Genomic DNA, 17301 nt, shown 5'->3' with positions numbered 1-17301 from the left:
TGGCTGGTTTTCTGGGGGCCCAGCCAGCACCCCACTGGAAACCAACCTCCTCAGCCCTGAGACAGGGCGAGTGGCGGGTTGCGGAGAGCCGGCTGGTCGAGGGAGCTTCTGGTCTGCTAGCTGGAATGGCAGGGTCCCCTGGGACAGTGGAATCAGGGCTGGAGGAGAAGAGCTGACATCCCCTCAACTCTTGCCCACCTGCCTTAGGTAGGATCCAGGGAGCAGCCAGCTTTAAAGCCAGGCAAGCAGGGGATGCTGGGTGGGTGGAGGCCTTGTAACTCGGGGGGGTAATGCAGACCTTCACCTCCCCCACTGGGCTCCAGACTGCCGGCGCCCTTGGCCTGAGGCCGGCCCTCGAGCTCCAGCTCCGGTTTCACACCCAGGCAGCTCTCTGCAGAGGAGGCCTCTGCTTCCTCCCTAGGCTGGGAGAGGTCCGGCGGGAACCCCAGCCTCCCTCCGGCCATTGCGCTCCCGTGGCCCCGCGTGGCACCCAATGGGAGCCCGGGGAACGCTCTCCCCTGCAGCCTAATGGCTGGGAAGCTGACACCCTTCTGGAGGGCTTCTGATCTGGGGGGTCCCAATGGGCTGTGTGGGTGGGCCCTCTCCTCCAGGGGCAGCACCGACCGGCCGTGCTGGAAGACGTGGCTGGGGAAGTGCCACCAGTCGGGGGAGCTGGGCTGGGGGTACTGGGGAGGGGGGCAGAGCTGCCAGCTGGAGTGGGGGCCGAGGCCGGAGTGCGGGATCGTTGGCAGGAAGGCGCCCAGGCGGGGGAACTTGTCTTGCACTCCCCCACAGCAGCAGAAGCCGAACAGGCAGGGAGAGGGGAGCGAGCTGAACTCTGGGGACAGGAACAGAGACAGGGAGCAAAGTGAGACCGGACCAAAGCCGACACCAGCCAGCTGCCCCCCACCGCGCATCCCAAGGCAGCCCCCACGTCACGGAGCCCAAGCTCACTGGCAGCGCTGGAGATGGAACCCAGGAGTCCTGAGTCCCCACACGCAGTGCCCAAGCCCCTAGGCCCCGCTACCTCCTTGAAAACGAGACCTCAATAGCTGGGCCTTCTGTGTGCGTGCTGGGGGTGGGGGGCTGAGCACACACTGGGCACTGGGCTGGGAGTCAGGACACCTGGATTCTTCCCGGGCTCTGCCACTGCCCTGCCAGGTGACCTTGGGCAAGTCACGCCACTGGTGTGTGCCTCAGTTTCCCCTCCTACCCTTGTTTATTCAGACTGCGAGCTCTTTGGAGCAAGGACTGTTTCTCCCTGTCTGCAGCGCCCGGAACAATGGGGCCCGGATCTGGCCCTAGGTGCTGTTATAATACAGCTCACGCTGGAGCTGTGGCAAAGGGGCTCTGGGGCGGGAACACCCCTGGTTCAGAGTGGCCCTGTGTCCTGTGCTCTGCCAGGGGCCCTGGACGGGGAGGGGGCCTGGGCAGGGCAGATCCAGACGGTTCTGTGTCCCTGCAAAGCCCCGCAGGGGTCACTGAAGCTGGGTCGCACCTTCCTCCCCCGGCCTGGCTCCAGAGCACCCAGGCGGGGTCTGCAGTCCAGGCTGCTGGGGATTAACCCTTCGAAAACCAGGCAGCTCTCTGTGCAGGTGACCCCTGCAAGGCAGCTGTGGCTGCCCAAAGTTTTCCAGAAACAGGCAGGTAGGGGGTTGAGCAGTGGGGGAAGGGCTTTTTGAGGCTTTTGCCCTTCCTGAGCCCCTCCCTGTTGGCAGGACATCCTCCCCCCACCCCTCCCATTTTAGGGACCTGCAGCAGGTAGCGGGAGTGTGCGGAGGGTGGGGGAGGGACATTTGGATCCAGATTCAAATCCCCCCAAATTCAGGGGTGTTTGGATCCAGCTGGTCAGAGACCCTGGGGCAGACATGCCCCTGCGGGGCCCGCAGGGCTGGACTCAGCATTGCCCGGCACCATCATGCAGCCAGTGCCAGGAGCTGCCAGACGCTGCTGCTCGGACTGGTGAGAGGCTGGATCCTCTCACCCACGGTCCGGCTCGGACGCGAGCTGGGCCCTTCTTTCTCCCTTGCTGTGTTAACGGCAGCCACCCACTGATCTGGGACACTCACACACAAACACCAGTGCACTCACACACATGCGTGCGGGTACCGCCTTGAGGTCTCCTGAAAAGCTCCTCTCTGACCCTGCCCTGTGCTGCTGTCCCCCTTGTTGCCCCCTCCCTGTCACAGACACACATGGCACTTACGGGGCCCGCTGGCAGTCCCTTTCTTGTTCCCTGGGCTCGCCATGTCCAGCGGGTCCCTGAGGCCTCTGTGGAAGGTCAGCTGGTCGGCCAAGGCCTGGCGGGCGAAGATCATGTTCTGCAGGAGCTGGAGGGGGAATGAGCTTTGCAGTGGGGACCCCCATACTTAGGGTCCTAACAAAGAGCCTGGGGTCCCTGGGGCAGCTGGTACTGACACTCACCCGCCCCCACCCACGGGGCAGTCTGGGACCCCATCCCAGCCCCGTGCATGGGGCACCCTGGGACCTGCCCCCACCCACGGGGCAGTCTGGGACCCCATCCCAGCCCCGTGCACGGGGCACCCTGGGACCTGCCCCCACCCACGGGGCAGTCTGGGACCCCATCCCAGCCCCGTGCACGGGCCACCCTGGGACCTGCCCCCACCCACGGGGCAATCTGTGACCCCATCCCAGCCCCGTGCACGGGGCACCCTGGGACCTGCCCCCACCCACGGGGCAATCTGTGACCCCATCCCAGCCCTGTGCATGGGGCACCCTGGGACCTGCCCCCACCCATGGGGCAGTCTGGGACCCCATCCCAGCCCCGTGCATGGGGCACCCTGGGACCTGCCCCCACCCACGGGGCAGTCTGGGACCCCATCCCAGCCCTGTGCAGGGGCACCCTGGGACCTGCCCCCACCCACGGGGCAGTCTGTGACCCCATCCCAGCCCCGTGCACGGGGCACCCTGGGACCTGCCCCCACCCACGGGGCAATCTGTGACCCCATCCCAGCCCCGTGCACGGGGCACCCTGGGACCTGCCCCCACCCACGGGGCACTTTGGGACCCGCCCCCACCCACGGGGCACCCTGGGACCTGCCCCCACCCATGGGGCAATCTGTGACCCCATCCCAGCCCCGTGCACGGGGCACCCTGGGACCTGCCCCCACCCACGGGGCACCCTGGGACCTGCCCCCACCCACGGGGCACTCTGGGACCTGCCCCCACCCACGGGGCACCCTGGGACCCCATCCCAGCCCCGTGCCCTGTGGTTACCTCGCTCTGCAGGCCGGCGGAGACCCCGGGCGGGCGGCACGCGCTGGCGGGCGGGGAAGGACAGTGCGCGTCCCGCAGCGGGGGATTGAGGAAGGTGAGTTTGCTGAAGTTAAACTTGTAGGTGAACCTCTTTCCCCTGGTCTTGTGCAGGATGCGCTTGTGGTAATAATACCTGGGGGCGGGGGAGGGAAAAGCCTGAGAGGTTAGAGCAGCGGGGGACGGACGGACGGACGGACGTGTCACTAAACAGACAAGCACCAGGAAGCCGAGAGAAGATCCAGGAACAGAGACAAGAGAGAAGAGAAGAGAAGAGAAGAGAAGAGAAGAGAAGAGAAGAGAAGAGACGAGACGAGAAGAGAAGAGAAGAGAAGAGAAGAGAAGAGAAGAGAAGAGAAGAGAAGAGAAGAGAAGAGAAGAGACGAGAGGAGACGAGACGAGACGAGAAGAGAAGAGGGACTATCTTTCCCTAGAAAAATAAAAGAGATATAAGCTCTTTCTCTCACTCTTTCTGTCCCCTTACTCTCTCTTTTCCATCATCCTTTTTTTTTTTTTCCTGCTCCAAAGGGTCGGGGATGGATCTGGGTGTCCCTCTGAGTCCATCCAAGGTACAGCCAGACTGAAACAAGTTTCCCCTCCTCCTTTAAATCCATGTCTGGGTTTCACAGGTCACCTCTTATCTGTGTGCTAGGCCTGGGGCCTGAACTCCCCTAAAAGCAGGAGAATTCAGATCCCGGCCTGGATCAGGTCCATGGCTAGCAGGCGTCAGTTTGCCCTGATTCCTCACGGTGGGACGAGGCAGGACTCAGCAGCGAGGACTATAATGAGGCTGCTGGACACAGACAGACCCCGTGGTTCCCTCTAGCTCGGGGACTGAGCTACCTAGTGTCCCTGAATCCTGGATGGATCAAAGCGGTGCTGGAATGGGCTGCTCTCTGCCTCTCCACCAAATACCCAGTCTCTCCTTTGATCGATAAGACCCCTAGTCTCTGCCCTGGGTCGAGACGGGTTCCCGTGCTCCCCGCCCCACATGGCCCCTTCTCCGCACCTGAGGGCCCGGCTCAGCTTGTCGTAGTTCATTTGCGGTTTGCATTTCCTCCTGCCCCACAGACGCGCAACCTCGTCAGGGTCCTTGATCACAAACTCCCCATACTCGCCCTGCTGCCAGGCGATGACATGGCGGAATTCCTCCTTCTGCAGCAGCTCCAGGATGAAGTGCCAGAGCTGGATCTGACGGGAGCCGGGGCTGGATTCTGCCTTGTAGGCCCAGTCTGGGAAAGCCAGCCCTGCAGAGCAAGTGAGAGCATAGTCATACCCCAGCTGTGCTGCCCTCAGCCTCCCCACAACTCCCAGGGGACTTCCTGGCTTCAAGTATTACACAGCATTGCTGTGTGGCTGTTAAACAGCTGCCATGTTCCACCCCAGAGGTGGCTGCATTTCAGTGCTGGGCAAGTGAGCCCTGTGCAGTGTAGGGTTGCCAGGCATCTGGTTTTCGACTGGAACGCCCACTGCCGACTGGGCACCGTTAAAAGTCCGGTCGGTGGGGCAGCGGGGGCCCAGGGCTAAGGCAGGCTCCCTGCCTGCTCTGGCTCTGTGCAGCTCCCAGAAGTGGCTGCCAGGTCCCTGCGGCCCCAAGGCACATGGTGGGCCAGGGAGGTGCCGCGTGCTGCCCCCGCCCCGAGGGAACCACGACCAATGGGAGCTGCGGGGGTGGCGCCTATGGGTGCGAGGGCCGCCCATGTGCCTTGGGGGGCAGCACGCGGCACCTCCCTGGCCGCCCATGTGCCTAGGGGCCGCAGGGACCTGGCGGCCACTTCCTGGGAGCCACGGTAAGCGCCGCCTGAACCCGCACTCCGAATCCCCTCCTGCACCCCAACCCCCTGCCCCAGCCCAGAGTCTCCTCCCACACCCAAACTCCCTCCTGAAGCCTGCACTCCTCCACACACGCCCCAACCCCCTGCCCCTCCTGCACCCCAAAGCCCTCATCCCCAGCCACACCCCAGAGCCCACACCCCCAGCTGGAGCCCTCACCACCCTCCTGCACCTCAACTCCCTGCCCCAGCCCAGTGAAAGTGAGTGAGGGTGGGGCAGAGCGAGCGACGAAGGGAGTGGGGATGGAGCCTCAGAGAAGGGGTGGGGCAGGGCTGTTCGGGTTTTGTGCAATTAGAAAGTTGCCAACCTAAGTGCAGCATTGCTGTGAGGATGTCAAACAGCTGCTGAGTTCCACCCCAGAGGTGGCTGCATTTCAGTGCTGGGAGAGTGATCCCCATATGTATAGTCTGTAAAGAGCTCTGGGAGGAAAGTTGCTGCATAAAGGTACCAGATTGTGGTACCTCCAGGGGGATGTAGGTGCTCAGCACCTCTCAGGGCTGGGCCCCTCACTCCCTAACTTAGCTTCACCCTGTGTAGCATTGCAAGGACTTGGACCGGCTCCACAGGAGGAAAGGAAGACGCTCTTTCCTCTCTCCCCTTGGAGTTCCACGCGGCATGGTTTGTATTCTCACCTGAGATCCAGTAGGAGCTGGGGACCCCCTCAGACACGCAGCCACAGTGCATCTTACAGACCTGGGGACGCACAAAATCAAAGCCACCATGGCAGTGAAATGGAACATGGGCTCAGACCACAGGGCACAATATGGTCTGATTACCATTGGAGGCCGTGTTGGGAGTCAGGACTCCTGGGTTCCATTCCCAGCTCTGCCACAGACTTGCTGCATGGTCTTAGGCAAGTCACTTCGCTGCCTTATGCCTCAGTTTCCCCCCTCTTTGCAAGGGGGACTATTACCTAACTCACAGGTGTATTTGACATCAGGGCTAAGAGGAAAGGGGTCTCCACACTCATTCATACGCAGCTACAGTCTGGCTCCCTCAGGGATCTCTCCTCTTGTTTCTTGCAGAACACGTACTGTCGGGTGGCACACGACATTTGCATAAATCAAGGAAATAAACACAGGGTGCATGTGTTGTGGTTGCTGGGAGCCCTTGGCCAAAGGCCCTTGGGAGTGTCAAGAAACCTGCCACCATGCCTCAGGCTGGGGTGTTCTCTCCAGCTGCCCCTCCTAAACCCAGAGCTACAGCTCGCAAGCCCTGGCCCGTGGAGGATGTGGGAAGAGTCACTCCAGGACAGGACATTCTTGTTCTGCTGAGTGTGTGTGTCTGTCCCTGCAAATAGCACCTAGATGTCAACCAAGTCAGGACCCCCGTCCAGCAACAACCCCTCCACAGCTCCCGCTACTGGGCCATATGGATACGCTCTATTATTATTTGCCCCGTGGGGCCATAACCATAGAGTGGGGCCCAACAACCAAAAGACAGTCCTTGCCCCGAGGATTTTGCAGGCTGAAGAATAAAAAGTGTCTAACAATCTCAAAAATAACATTTTAAAAATCAAGATAATAATCTAAGGGCCAGGGTAGGGTACAGTATATAACCCGATCATCTACATCATAGCAGCCAGCGAAGACACAACGATCATTAAGGACGCTCTCCAGTATAAAGTTACGAGGCGTCATGTTTCTTTAGACTTAAAGGGCCTGATTCTTGTTCACACTAAGGCTCCTTTATTCAGTTCCGGCCAGGCCAAGGCTGTAACGTCGCTATAGCTATAATTTACTCTCACTTTAAGGCCCCTAAACATTGCCAGAGTGGCAGGCAAACAAGAATGAAGCCCAGATTATTGCTCCCGCTAACAATACACAGAACTCTCGGTGGAACTGGGCGAAGCTCAGTTCAGGATCGGCCCCATAGGACCCGATTCTTTCTCATACTCAGACAGGCCCCCTTCCGTGGGCGCTGTGGTCCTCCTGCAGCGACTGCCGAAAGGGGCCAGAGTGTAAATAGGAATTAGGGCCTACAGCACATTGCCCCTCCAAAGTACTTTCCAAACACGAACTGATTCAGCGTCATGATCAAGGAGGTCAGGCCGGCTCTTGCTCAGAGCTTGGAGTTGGGCATCCGGATGCAATGTGACATGAAGACCCGCTGAAATATATTTGCCAAAGTCGAAAGGGCAGGAGCTAGTGGATGAAAGTGAACAAGGAACGCAGGAGAGGGACCAATATAACCCGTGGGTCATAACAAATGTGAGAAGGAGAAACCCGAAGCATTGGTCAGCACTGGGAGTGAGAGACTCGAGGCTGAGGGAAACGGGGGCAGAGAGATTGCCGAGGGGGATGTGTGGTGAGAGAGAGAGAGGCAGTTTTGGAGAGGGGGCTGGAAGGAACAATCCTGCACTGACCCTCATTTGGACACACTTGACTGGACATAGCAAGCTTTTCCCATCACTTCTGTACCTCAGACGAAGAGCTGTGTAACTTCACCACAGACAGATGCCACCTCCACTTCTTGCCAGACAGCCGTGAGAGAGTGTATTTCCTCCTCTTGATTGCTCCTTCTGCTGATTTCCCTTTGAGGAGCGTAGAAAGGCTGGATATGGAGCCAGCCAAAGCCCCTTCTGCACCCTAAAGACCCAGCCTAGACCCACGCGCTATAGGGCATGTCGTTCCTTTCTGCCTTTGCACCTCACATCTCCTTGACCAACATCCAGAAAACCATGTCTATTGTCTACATCTCTAGAAGACCTGTCCTCTGCTCTCTTGTCTCCAGGAGACTTCTACACTTCATTGTCTACAGATTCTTCAGCGGTTCTGGACCTCTCACTCCTGACTTCTCCAGGGCATCACTGCAAACTGTGAGTGGGGATGCATTGATTTGTTACTTGGGCCCAATATTTCTGAAGCAGAAGGAAGAATTATATAACAAATGCCTGGCTGGAAAATTAAATCAAAGGACCTTCACTTTTCCCCAAGATCTAGGTCTCCAATTTGGGCAAATATCTCAGTCACTCTGCTGTGATTGTAAGAGAAATTCCCTGCCCCCTCCCCCCACACCCCTTCCATTAGGGTTGTTACTTAAGAAAAATGCAATTTTTTTAATTGAGAAAACTCCTTTGTTGGTTATGATTTATAACTATTTTCTGAGCGTCTTAACACATTTCAGGATTTCAAACATCATAGGGTGATAAGCAAAAAACCCCATTCACCCAAAATTCCCTAGGTAAACTGCTGGCTCAGAAAGAAAGAAATTGACTAAGGGTTGAAAGTGGCCCCCTTGAAAATCACAGCCTTGAAAACTAGAAATCTTGGGAGCTCTCAGATCTAGTCTTCACCTACCTTGCCGCTGAGATGTGGATCTCTGGGGATTTTTTTCAGCTAGAAACTACTGCATGCAGTTAGAAATGAATGAGAAAGAGAGAGACACTGAGAGTTTTAGGAAGATTCATCTTTATATATAAAGGAGGGGGAAGGGTTAATTTTAAATCTTCTTACCCCACTCCTAGGGAAAAGAGGGAGCGAGAGCTCCTACTCCTGAGGCTGGAAGGATTTGGAATTTTCCTGCTGGGTTTTCCATCGGCCCATAGTAAAACTGCAGTTAGTCCTCTGCACCCTGCTTTTTAAATTGTGAATAAGGAAACAGACAAGCAGCAAGGTTGTGGCTGAACGTACCTGCAGTGTCCTCCTGGACAAAGTCACCCACAGGGAGATGCAGGAAAAGGAAGGGCTCGGGCTTGTAACCAGCCAAGAGCGACTCTTCTTTTTATTTTTGCAATACGAGAATTTAAGAAATTCATGGTTCAGTTGAGATAAAGGGCAAGCCCCTCAGCTGGTGTGAATCGGCATAGGACCTTTGAGGTCAACGGAGAAACTTGGAGTTTCACTCACTGAGGTTCTGGCCCTACGACTTAAAGAAGGCAGGTTCTGCACGAAGAGAAGAGTCGGGATTGGTGAATTTCACATCTTTCAACCCCCCTAGGAAACGCTCTAAAAAGAAGAAACCCCCCTATCATTTTATCCCCAATCAACAGAGAGCCGAAGAAAGGCCTGACTGTACCCACTTATCCACATGAGAAATGGGACTTGTGTGAATAAAGCTACTCACACACATAATTGTGTGTGGATTCTCTGCAACGACTGCCTTTCCAGGACCCACTGATCCCATGAAAATAATATTCAAATCCAGTTTGGTTAGCTTTTTTTTTTACAAACAGCTGTTTCATAACCCCTTTCCACAAAAGCCATCGCCACTAGAGAAAAGAATCCATAGGATGAAATGCATTTAATATTAGTTCTCTTTTTTAAACTGTGGGGGTTTTTTTCTTCCTGAACTTTCCCTTATTTTCCAGAAAAGTCTAAACTGGCTAATTTGAGAATAAAAACAAAACAAAAACCAAACAAACAGAACCCCAAAACTCTGCAAATTATTTGGGAATGTTACTGGCATGGGCAACAGGCCATTTTGAAAAAAAAAATGCACAGTGTTAAAGCAAATAATAGAGAGAAAAGTAGCTTTAAAGGGAAAATAGGGTGAAAAGGAAACAGGAAGCCAAAAAGCATCAAAATCTGGAGAGAAGAAACATATTTTGCATTGTCAGGATCCCAGGGAGAAAAAATCCAGGGTGGAAAACGATTAGCCCCATGGTGTGCCCTTGGGTCGCACAGAGCAAATGGCTGCTCAGGAGCAGACTGGCAGAGACTTGGGCCCAGTAACGGGCCTTTCTAATATCAGTGGGAGTCTTTCCACTGACTTCCACAGGCGCCTGTTCAGAACACACACGCACAAAGGCCCGATCCTGCAAACACACCACTTTGGTCAGTTGTTCCACCACGGTTTTCATCTAATGCAGTTTATTATAAAAACAAACGAACAAGCAAAAACAACAGATTTCTTCCATCATGGGAGGACTTGCGGGGAAGAAGGTGCCCACATTCATAGATATTGGTGTCGGAATGGTCCCGAGGTAGGTGACGGAATCTGCATTTGGCAGATTCTAACCAGGCAGCTGGTTTTGTATGCAACGCATAAACAATAACTTTGATGACGGCTCCAGGCATTGCTGAAATCAATGGCGATTTCCTACTGATTTCAGCAGGCTTTGGATCAAGCCCATGGTGCAGAACCTGATTTGATAAAAATCACATTCTCTCTATATTCAGATCCAAAATGTCACTGAGGAGAAGATGATTGTGACTAAACTCCCGTCTGTTAAATGGAAACATCCAGTGTGATTTAATATTCACTCACATTAAAAACAACAACAGAAAATCATTACAATGGGGCGGGAGGGAGAGTGCAGTTCCCTGGTCAAAGTCCTCCACTTCCTACTACCACCAACTCAAGGTGAAATTTATCAAGTCCATCTTTTCCCTTATTCCAGAACCTGCCTTTATTTTGGGCCAGATACTCACCTAGTGTCCTCAACTCTGCTTTTGCATTTTCCTTTTATTATATTTTCTGGACATTACAGTCAAATAAAGACAATTCTCTCTGCTTGGCTTAAAGCAGAAGTGCAAACAGGCCACTGAGGATAACAGATCGGAAGGGGAAGGGGAAGATATTAAAGACACCTCTGTTATTTGATTGGCATTTAAGTTTATGAATAATGATTTTATTGTTTCTTTTCCAGCTTTCTTTCTTTTTCCCCATCTTTCTCTTTTGTTTTTCTTTCTTTCTTTGCTTCTTTATCTTGTTTTCATTATTTAGGGCTGGGGGCGGGGATGTTTGGATTTTTGGATTTTACGTCTCTTTGAAAAGTAAAATCCTGTTTAACAGATGCATAGAAATGAAATCCTCGTTGGTTTGTCTGTTTTCAATAGAGACCTTGCTTTATAGTTTGCTTTCCTTTCCGCAAAGCCCGCCATATCAATACGCGGCAGTGTTTTTCTTTTCACAAGTCGAGTGTTCGTAGGTCCTGATCCTGAAAAAGCTTAAGCCATGAGCAGTCTCGCTCACGTGAAATAATCCCACTGGGCCCGGTTCCGAGTGACACTGCTCTGCTAGCGCAAAAGGGTGGGTAAAGGGACCTTAGCGTCACTCAGAACTGGGCCCATAGAGGGAGGGAGACGTGGGGGCGGGGGGCAGGGAGAATGGACTCACATGGCAGGAGTTATGAAGAGGAGGAGAGGAGGAAGAACAGACATGAGTGGAGGGAGGAAAGCGAGACAAGGGCTGATTCTGATCTCACGCTTGTGTTACCCCAGGCTCAATCTGCTAGCTGTAGTGAAGTGCCTCCTGATTTACATCACAGGGAGATCAGAGTCAGGAACGCCTGTGGAGGGCGGCTGGCCAGTGCTCTGGAGGGGCAGGGAGTTGCTAAGTGTTGCATCGTAGAGAGTTATTCCCCCCCGCCCCCTGCCCACACTACCCCCGGCAGGATGCAGCGTAACTGCTCCCCCGGATTATTCCGACCACAGTCAGGCCCTGACCCCGCAGGCTCGTAACTTTAAGTGTCTGAAGCAGCTTGGATAGAATTATACCAGGGTGACAGATCAGAACGTGGCTCAGCGTGTGTGGGGAAAGCCCCCAAACTGGCACTGGGTAAGCAGCATATATCTGTCCCTAGCACTCCACATACTGCCTAGTGGCTAGAGCGGAGTCGGGAAAATGAGGGGCTAGGACTCCTGGGTTCTAGCCCCAGGTCTGGGAGGGGAGTGGAGTCTATTGGTTAGAGCAGCAACGCCTGGGAGGGAGGACTCCTGGGTTCTGCCCCTGGCTCTGCCACAGCCTGGGCTTGTTGACCCAGTCACCTCACCTCTCTGTGCTGACAGACAGCGCCTGGTGTTTTCAGGCTGCACCCCCTAGCTTGGTTTCCGGGGTCTCTGTACCAGCTCGCCCTGCCCAGCCCAGGGCAGGAGGGGAGGATGAAACGCCGGGGAAGAAGCAGACGCCCATGAGGGGAGATGAACGAGACAGGGTGCGGCTGGGAGAGTGTTTCATGCTTGTTGGTGCGAAACAAACCAGCCTGGATCTTTGAAGCAAGACTTGGCTGGGTTCCTGCCCCTTTATCTCTCCCAAATCCCCCTCCAATCGCCTTAGCTGGCCCTGCGCAGCCATCCCAGGGCGTTTCAGCCTCCTCCTCCTTAGCGGAGAGCTGGTGTGGGGGAAGAGGGTCAAGGGCCTGTTTGTTTAAAAGCGTCTAATGCTATTAAAGCAAGCCGATTAGGGGACATTGGAACAGTCCGGAGCCAGGGAGGGGGGAGCAGGGCTTGGGCAGATGGCTTCCTTCCCAGGAGGGAGCCGTGAATGCAGGGGCCAGATCTTCTCTCACAGGTGAACCTAGCCCTGGGGAAAGGGGCTGGCGTGACAGCTCTGTCCTCAGAAGAGACACTCCGGGGAGGAGCAGCGACAGGACACACACACACACCAGCCTCCATTTAACGGAGTTGTTTTCTGCTACTGGCCTGAGCAGGGGGCTGAGAGCCCGGACACCGGGGTTCCCTTTCCAGCTTTTCAGCGAGCGTGTCTAGCAGGCGGTGCAAGGGACGTGAGTTCTAATCCTAGCTTTGTCAGTACCAGATGCTGCCGGTTCTCAGGTATTAGGCACTGAGGGCCTGATTCTCATTTGTACTCTGCCCCCTTTATACCACTCTGGCAGCGAAAAGGGGCCTCAGTGTAACTGACACTAGGCTATCTGTACTGATGCACTCGGTACAACTGTGATTTGATAGATAAACTCTGTCAGTCTAAACAATCCCTTCCCCGCACCTCAGTTTCCCTATCTGCAACATGGGTCTGATGATAAGAACACCTAGTGCTTTCCATCCGTAGATCTCAAAGCACTTTCCAAAGGCGGTCGGTATCACTATCCCCAGGTTGCAGACGGGGACATTGAGGCACAGAGCGGGGAACTGACTTGCCCATGTGCATCCAGCAGGCCCATGGCAGAGCGAGGAACAGAACCCAGGTCTGCTGAGTCCCACCTCCCTCATTTGAACCCCCTAGATAACACTCGCTGAAAAGCTGGGTATGGGACCCAGGAGTCTGGACACCCCGTCTCCACTGCTCTAACCACTTCCCTGCTCTGCCTGTCTAGTTTGCCTCTTTGAGGGAGTGCCTCTTTAACCCCCTCCTTGGCTTCTCACTGCCTTTCATTGGGGCGCGCTTAGAACCGACAGTTGGATCCTCAACTCTTGTATATCAGTTCACACCAGCAGAGGATCTGCCCCCGCACCCCAGCCTGCAGGCCTGATTCTGATCTCACTCCGGTGTCAGGCCGGTGTAGCTCCATTGGAGTCAGAGGTGTAGCCATGGAGGGAGTGGGAGGAGAATCAGGCTCCGGGTCTCACTCAGCTCTCCCACCCCCACTTAAGTCTTTCTTCCGACCCCAGGTGCTGATTCTCCTCATTTGCTGGTCTGGGTCTCTCGGGGAAGTGGTATTTAAAAGGCTTTTGTAACACTGTCAAACAGAAACCTTAAACGAGGAGTGGGGGCCAGATTCAAAAGGATGAAGGTCACTCAAAGTAAAAGCCCTGGAAACTGGCAGGCCAGACAAGGCTCAGAGCATCCCAGCTGGGATAGGGTCTGGGCCACAGGAGCCAGGAGCAAATCCCGGGGGCAAAGCTTAGGACCAGAACCAGCCCCCAAGGCGAGTGAGTAGCTGAGTCTGGCTGTCTCCATCGCAGTCTTTCCCGCTGCTCCTTTCTCTCTCCACCACCCACCATGGTTAGGTTGTGAACAGGCAGCTCAGGCCGACTATGATAGCGTAACACACAGCCACAAAGCTGGGAAGGACAGAGAGCCCCTGGCGCATGGACCGGCAGCCTGGTACAGAGGTGAGGGTGACAGGCTGGGCGTCGGGAGACCTAGATTTTATTCCTGGCTCTGAGCTGCTGGGTGACCTTTGGCAGTTCACTCCCTGTCTCCTCTAGTTCGCCCAGAAGCTCTTTGGGGGCAGGGATTCTCCCTCACTGCGTGTGTGCAGTGCCCAGCACGATGGGGCCCAAATCCTGCTCAAGGCGTCACTGCCGTACAGAACAACGCGTCTCCCCTTAGAAGCAGCCGCTTCTTCTGAGTGCTCCCTGCTGGCACATACTCCCCTGCTGGCTAGAAAGGGAGGGAAATGTTAATGAGCAGGCGGTTCAGGGGGCTGGATGCCAGTCACATTGCTGTGCCTCAGTTTCCCCACGTGCATGTCTAGAGCCTGTGTCTCATTTACATGGCCCTGGCTGCGTGAAGGGGACTTGCTGTAATCCAGACTCAGGCCTCTACACACATAGATGGACACAGGCCTATATATAAACACATGCCCACGCAGACCGGCATGATGCCCGCTTGCACTTCAAGTGCCTGGCAAGCTGCCCTCTCAGTGGAGAGCAGCACCCAACCTCCCCAGCTGCAGATGTGAGCCCCAGCGTACAAGTCGGCACCTCCTTATTCGTGTTCCCAGAGAGAACTAGCCTCCCCCTGCTGAACTCGAAAGCCTTGAGCGAGGCTGGCAGCTAAGAACAGAGCACTCTTCACAGTCACACCGGCTGAGCAGAGGCAAGGAGGCTGGCTCAGCTCCAGCCCAACCAGCGATTGACTCTGGGATGAATCGGATGCTTTGATGCTAGAAAAGCCCTATAAAAGTAATGTTTTAAAAGGCCTCCCTCACGCCGCTGCTCGCTGTTGCACTAGGGGTTGGGGGAGCATTTAAGCCAGGCTTCTGGTCCTGAGCAATCCTGGCCTGCCTTAAAGGGGCCAGTGCACCGGGTTACACTATATAGTGGAGCCGATGCACTGGATACAGCAAAAAAGAGCAAGGGCGGGGGTCATTGCCCTCCCTGGGCCGTAACACTCGCCACACACAACCCAACCCCATGCAAAGCTCGTCCGGATTTCAGTTTTGTTGCAGGATTCGCAACAGCTCTGGAGAGAACCCAGGGCTGATTGAGGAGTGCTGCCATTTTCCTCTCTCCATGTAAACCCAGGGGCTGCGTGGCCCTTTCGACTCAGAGGCCCACTTGGATTGTGGGGTGCAGATCCAGAAGCACAAACCCCACGCGGAAGACAGCAAAATAAATGGTTACGCGGCTCCTGCTGCTGCCCGCAGGGCCCCATGGGAGTAGGTGCTGAGCATGCAAGTCAGAAGGGACAGTGCCCGCACTGTTTGCCACCCTGCTTTGCGCTGGTGTCACGGACAGCACCAGGTGCAGGGCGACGGAGGATTGGGCCCTTGCGCATTCTCTCTCTCTGGCTCCGCTTAGGATTCACACTAAGAAGGGGACTTGGATTTGGGATGGAATATTAGCCGCCTTTATCCTCCAAGCCCCGACCTAATCCTAGAAGCTCTTTGGGGTTTTCCGTCTCTGGGTAAATCCCCCTCAGCACTGATGGACAATCCTGGCTGGTATCAGAGGGAATAATCCAGTCAGTAGCACAGCCCATCTGGGGTAATCCCACTCCGCTCCCTCTGCCACTTTCCCCACCGGCAGCCCCTTCCCGGGCCTCCAGCTGTGGGAAGCAAAGCTCAGGCATGAAGAGCATCTTGTTGTTCCAGTTTTTGAATCATGATGCTTAGCACTTTTTGCAGCCCAGGACAGTCCCGATGCATCCTCCCCACCTACATGCTCGTAGAGGGCTGACTGCCAAAAGCTGCTGGGAGTGCATTTGTTACGGGCTTAGAGATATGAAAGCAGTAAATAAAATTGCCCTGAGCTGAGACAGGTCAGGGGGATGCTGTACCCTGATGAATATATCCGCCTCCTAGTGAGAGACTGAATGGGCCCAAACTGGAATGACTGGGTCAGATCCACAGGTGTAAGTATGACTTCTATATCTGGGATGGGGGGCCTCCAGTTCAGCCAATGGGGCTGCACGTGGGGGGGCGGAATTTCCCACCTGCCTCAGGCTTGCAGTTTGGGGGGAAATGTCCCCCCCTACTCCCCAAACTATGCCCATGGTCAGATTCTCAGTTGATGCAAATCATCTCGCTCCATTGAAGTCAATTTATGCTGATTGACACCAGTTAAGGATCTGGCCCATGGATCCCAGTCCTCCTCCATTCCTTGGCACATTGGGGGTTCAGCTCAACAAGACCACCCCCCAGCTCTACACAGGATGGGTTTTGAGAGAGGTCTGCGGCTGGCACTGGGGTGGGGGCAAGATGCATCTTGCTACAGCTGCCCAGCGGTACCATCCCATGAGCACGCTGGTTCCCCTGCTCTGTGGATGCTGCTAAATCCTCTCCAGCTAGAGACGCGTTTCTCCCCAGGGCTCGTGAAGACTCTTCTAATCTGAAGAGCATGTTATTATTGCCTGTGGGATGTACCACCCGGAAGGTAATTTCACAACCTTTCCCTGGGGAGGAGACCCCTCCGACCCCCACACCTCAAGGACAGGCCATGCTCCCTCCCTTCTCAAATGGTACAAGTCCTGCACCGTGCCGGTCTCACTGCAAGAAGCAGCACGCCGAAGAAGTTAGTTCGCCAAACAGGGCTGTCGCCTTGGTCTCTGGTTACACGAAAATGGTTTTAAATGGGGGAAAGAAATGAACACAAGCAGTCCTGGGGGTGATCACAAGCCCAGGGTTGGCGGGAACCCTACGGTTACAATATTGACAGCCCATCAGCCCCTGTGCACCGAAGGAGCGGGTTTCATTCCTGGTAGAGTTAAAGTTCTGTCCCGTCTGCGAACGCCATCAAAAGGTGGAAACCCTCAGGTGAGAATAAAAGGTGTGATGGGAAGCAATGGCCCACGTGCATCCAACAGCACAGAGCCACCTGCTCCCAGGGGAAGTTCTGCTGGGCTATACGGAAGGATGGGAGAGGGTCGGAGTGGCAGCAGATTTCAGAGGACAGCAAGGATCTAAGAACTGGGTGACTGGAAATCCGAAGTGATGACAAAGATCTGGAGATACCTACAAGGGAGAAAATTCTCTTTATTAAAGACCTCCCCCCCGAATGGGTTGCTGCTCTCTTACCTTTCCGAGCCACCTGGATCCCTCTTGGTCTCTCTTCCCCGCTCGCTCTGTCTGTCGCACACGACTTGTGCATTTCATCACATGCCGCGTTAGGGTTACTTAAAATGAAAACCCAGCACTCCACACTCCCAGGAGGGCGTCCGCGGTTGCAAAGACAATCGCGTTAACCCTCGCAGGTCTCCAGCTGCCGACCGCTGCATGCTGCGGGAGATGGCAGCCCCAGGTCTCGTCTCCTCCTTGCGCGGGCTCCCCGGTTGGGAGAGGAAGCTCGGTGAACGTGGTTCGTTTCTCCCCACCCCCTACCCCATTCCCAGGCAGAAATTCTACGGCCA

The 17301-nt window shown here is 55.3% G+C and overlaps 1 protein-coding gene across 1 annotated transcript; it reads right to left on the bottom strand.

Annotated features, from left to right (window-relative positions):
* Positions 1-203: 203 nt before the first annotated feature.
* ETV3L (ETS variant transcription factor 3 like) lies at positions 204-17047 on the bottom strand (the record flags this gene model as incomplete). The annotated part of the gene is made up of 6 exons (XM_084614153.1): positions 204-838; positions 2207-2330; positions 3238-3409; positions 4283-4520; positions 5739-5799; positions 16970-17047. 6 exons carry the CDS (start codon positions 17045-17047, stop codon positions 204-206), a joined length of 1308 nt encoding a protein of 435 aa, XP_084470279.1.
* Between the last annotated feature and the right edge of the window lie 254 nt (positions 17048-17301).

The sequence above is a fragment of the Lepidochelys olivacea genome (assembly GCF_965140295.1).
Source record: "Lepidochelys olivacea isolate rLepOli2 genome assembly, chromosome: 24".
Lineage (NCBI taxonomy): Eukaryota > Metazoa > Chordata > Testudines > Cheloniidae > Lepidochelys > Lepidochelys olivacea.
The sequence above is the reverse complement of the archived record's forward strand: the minus strand, read 5'-3'. Positions and strand labels throughout refer to the sequence as shown.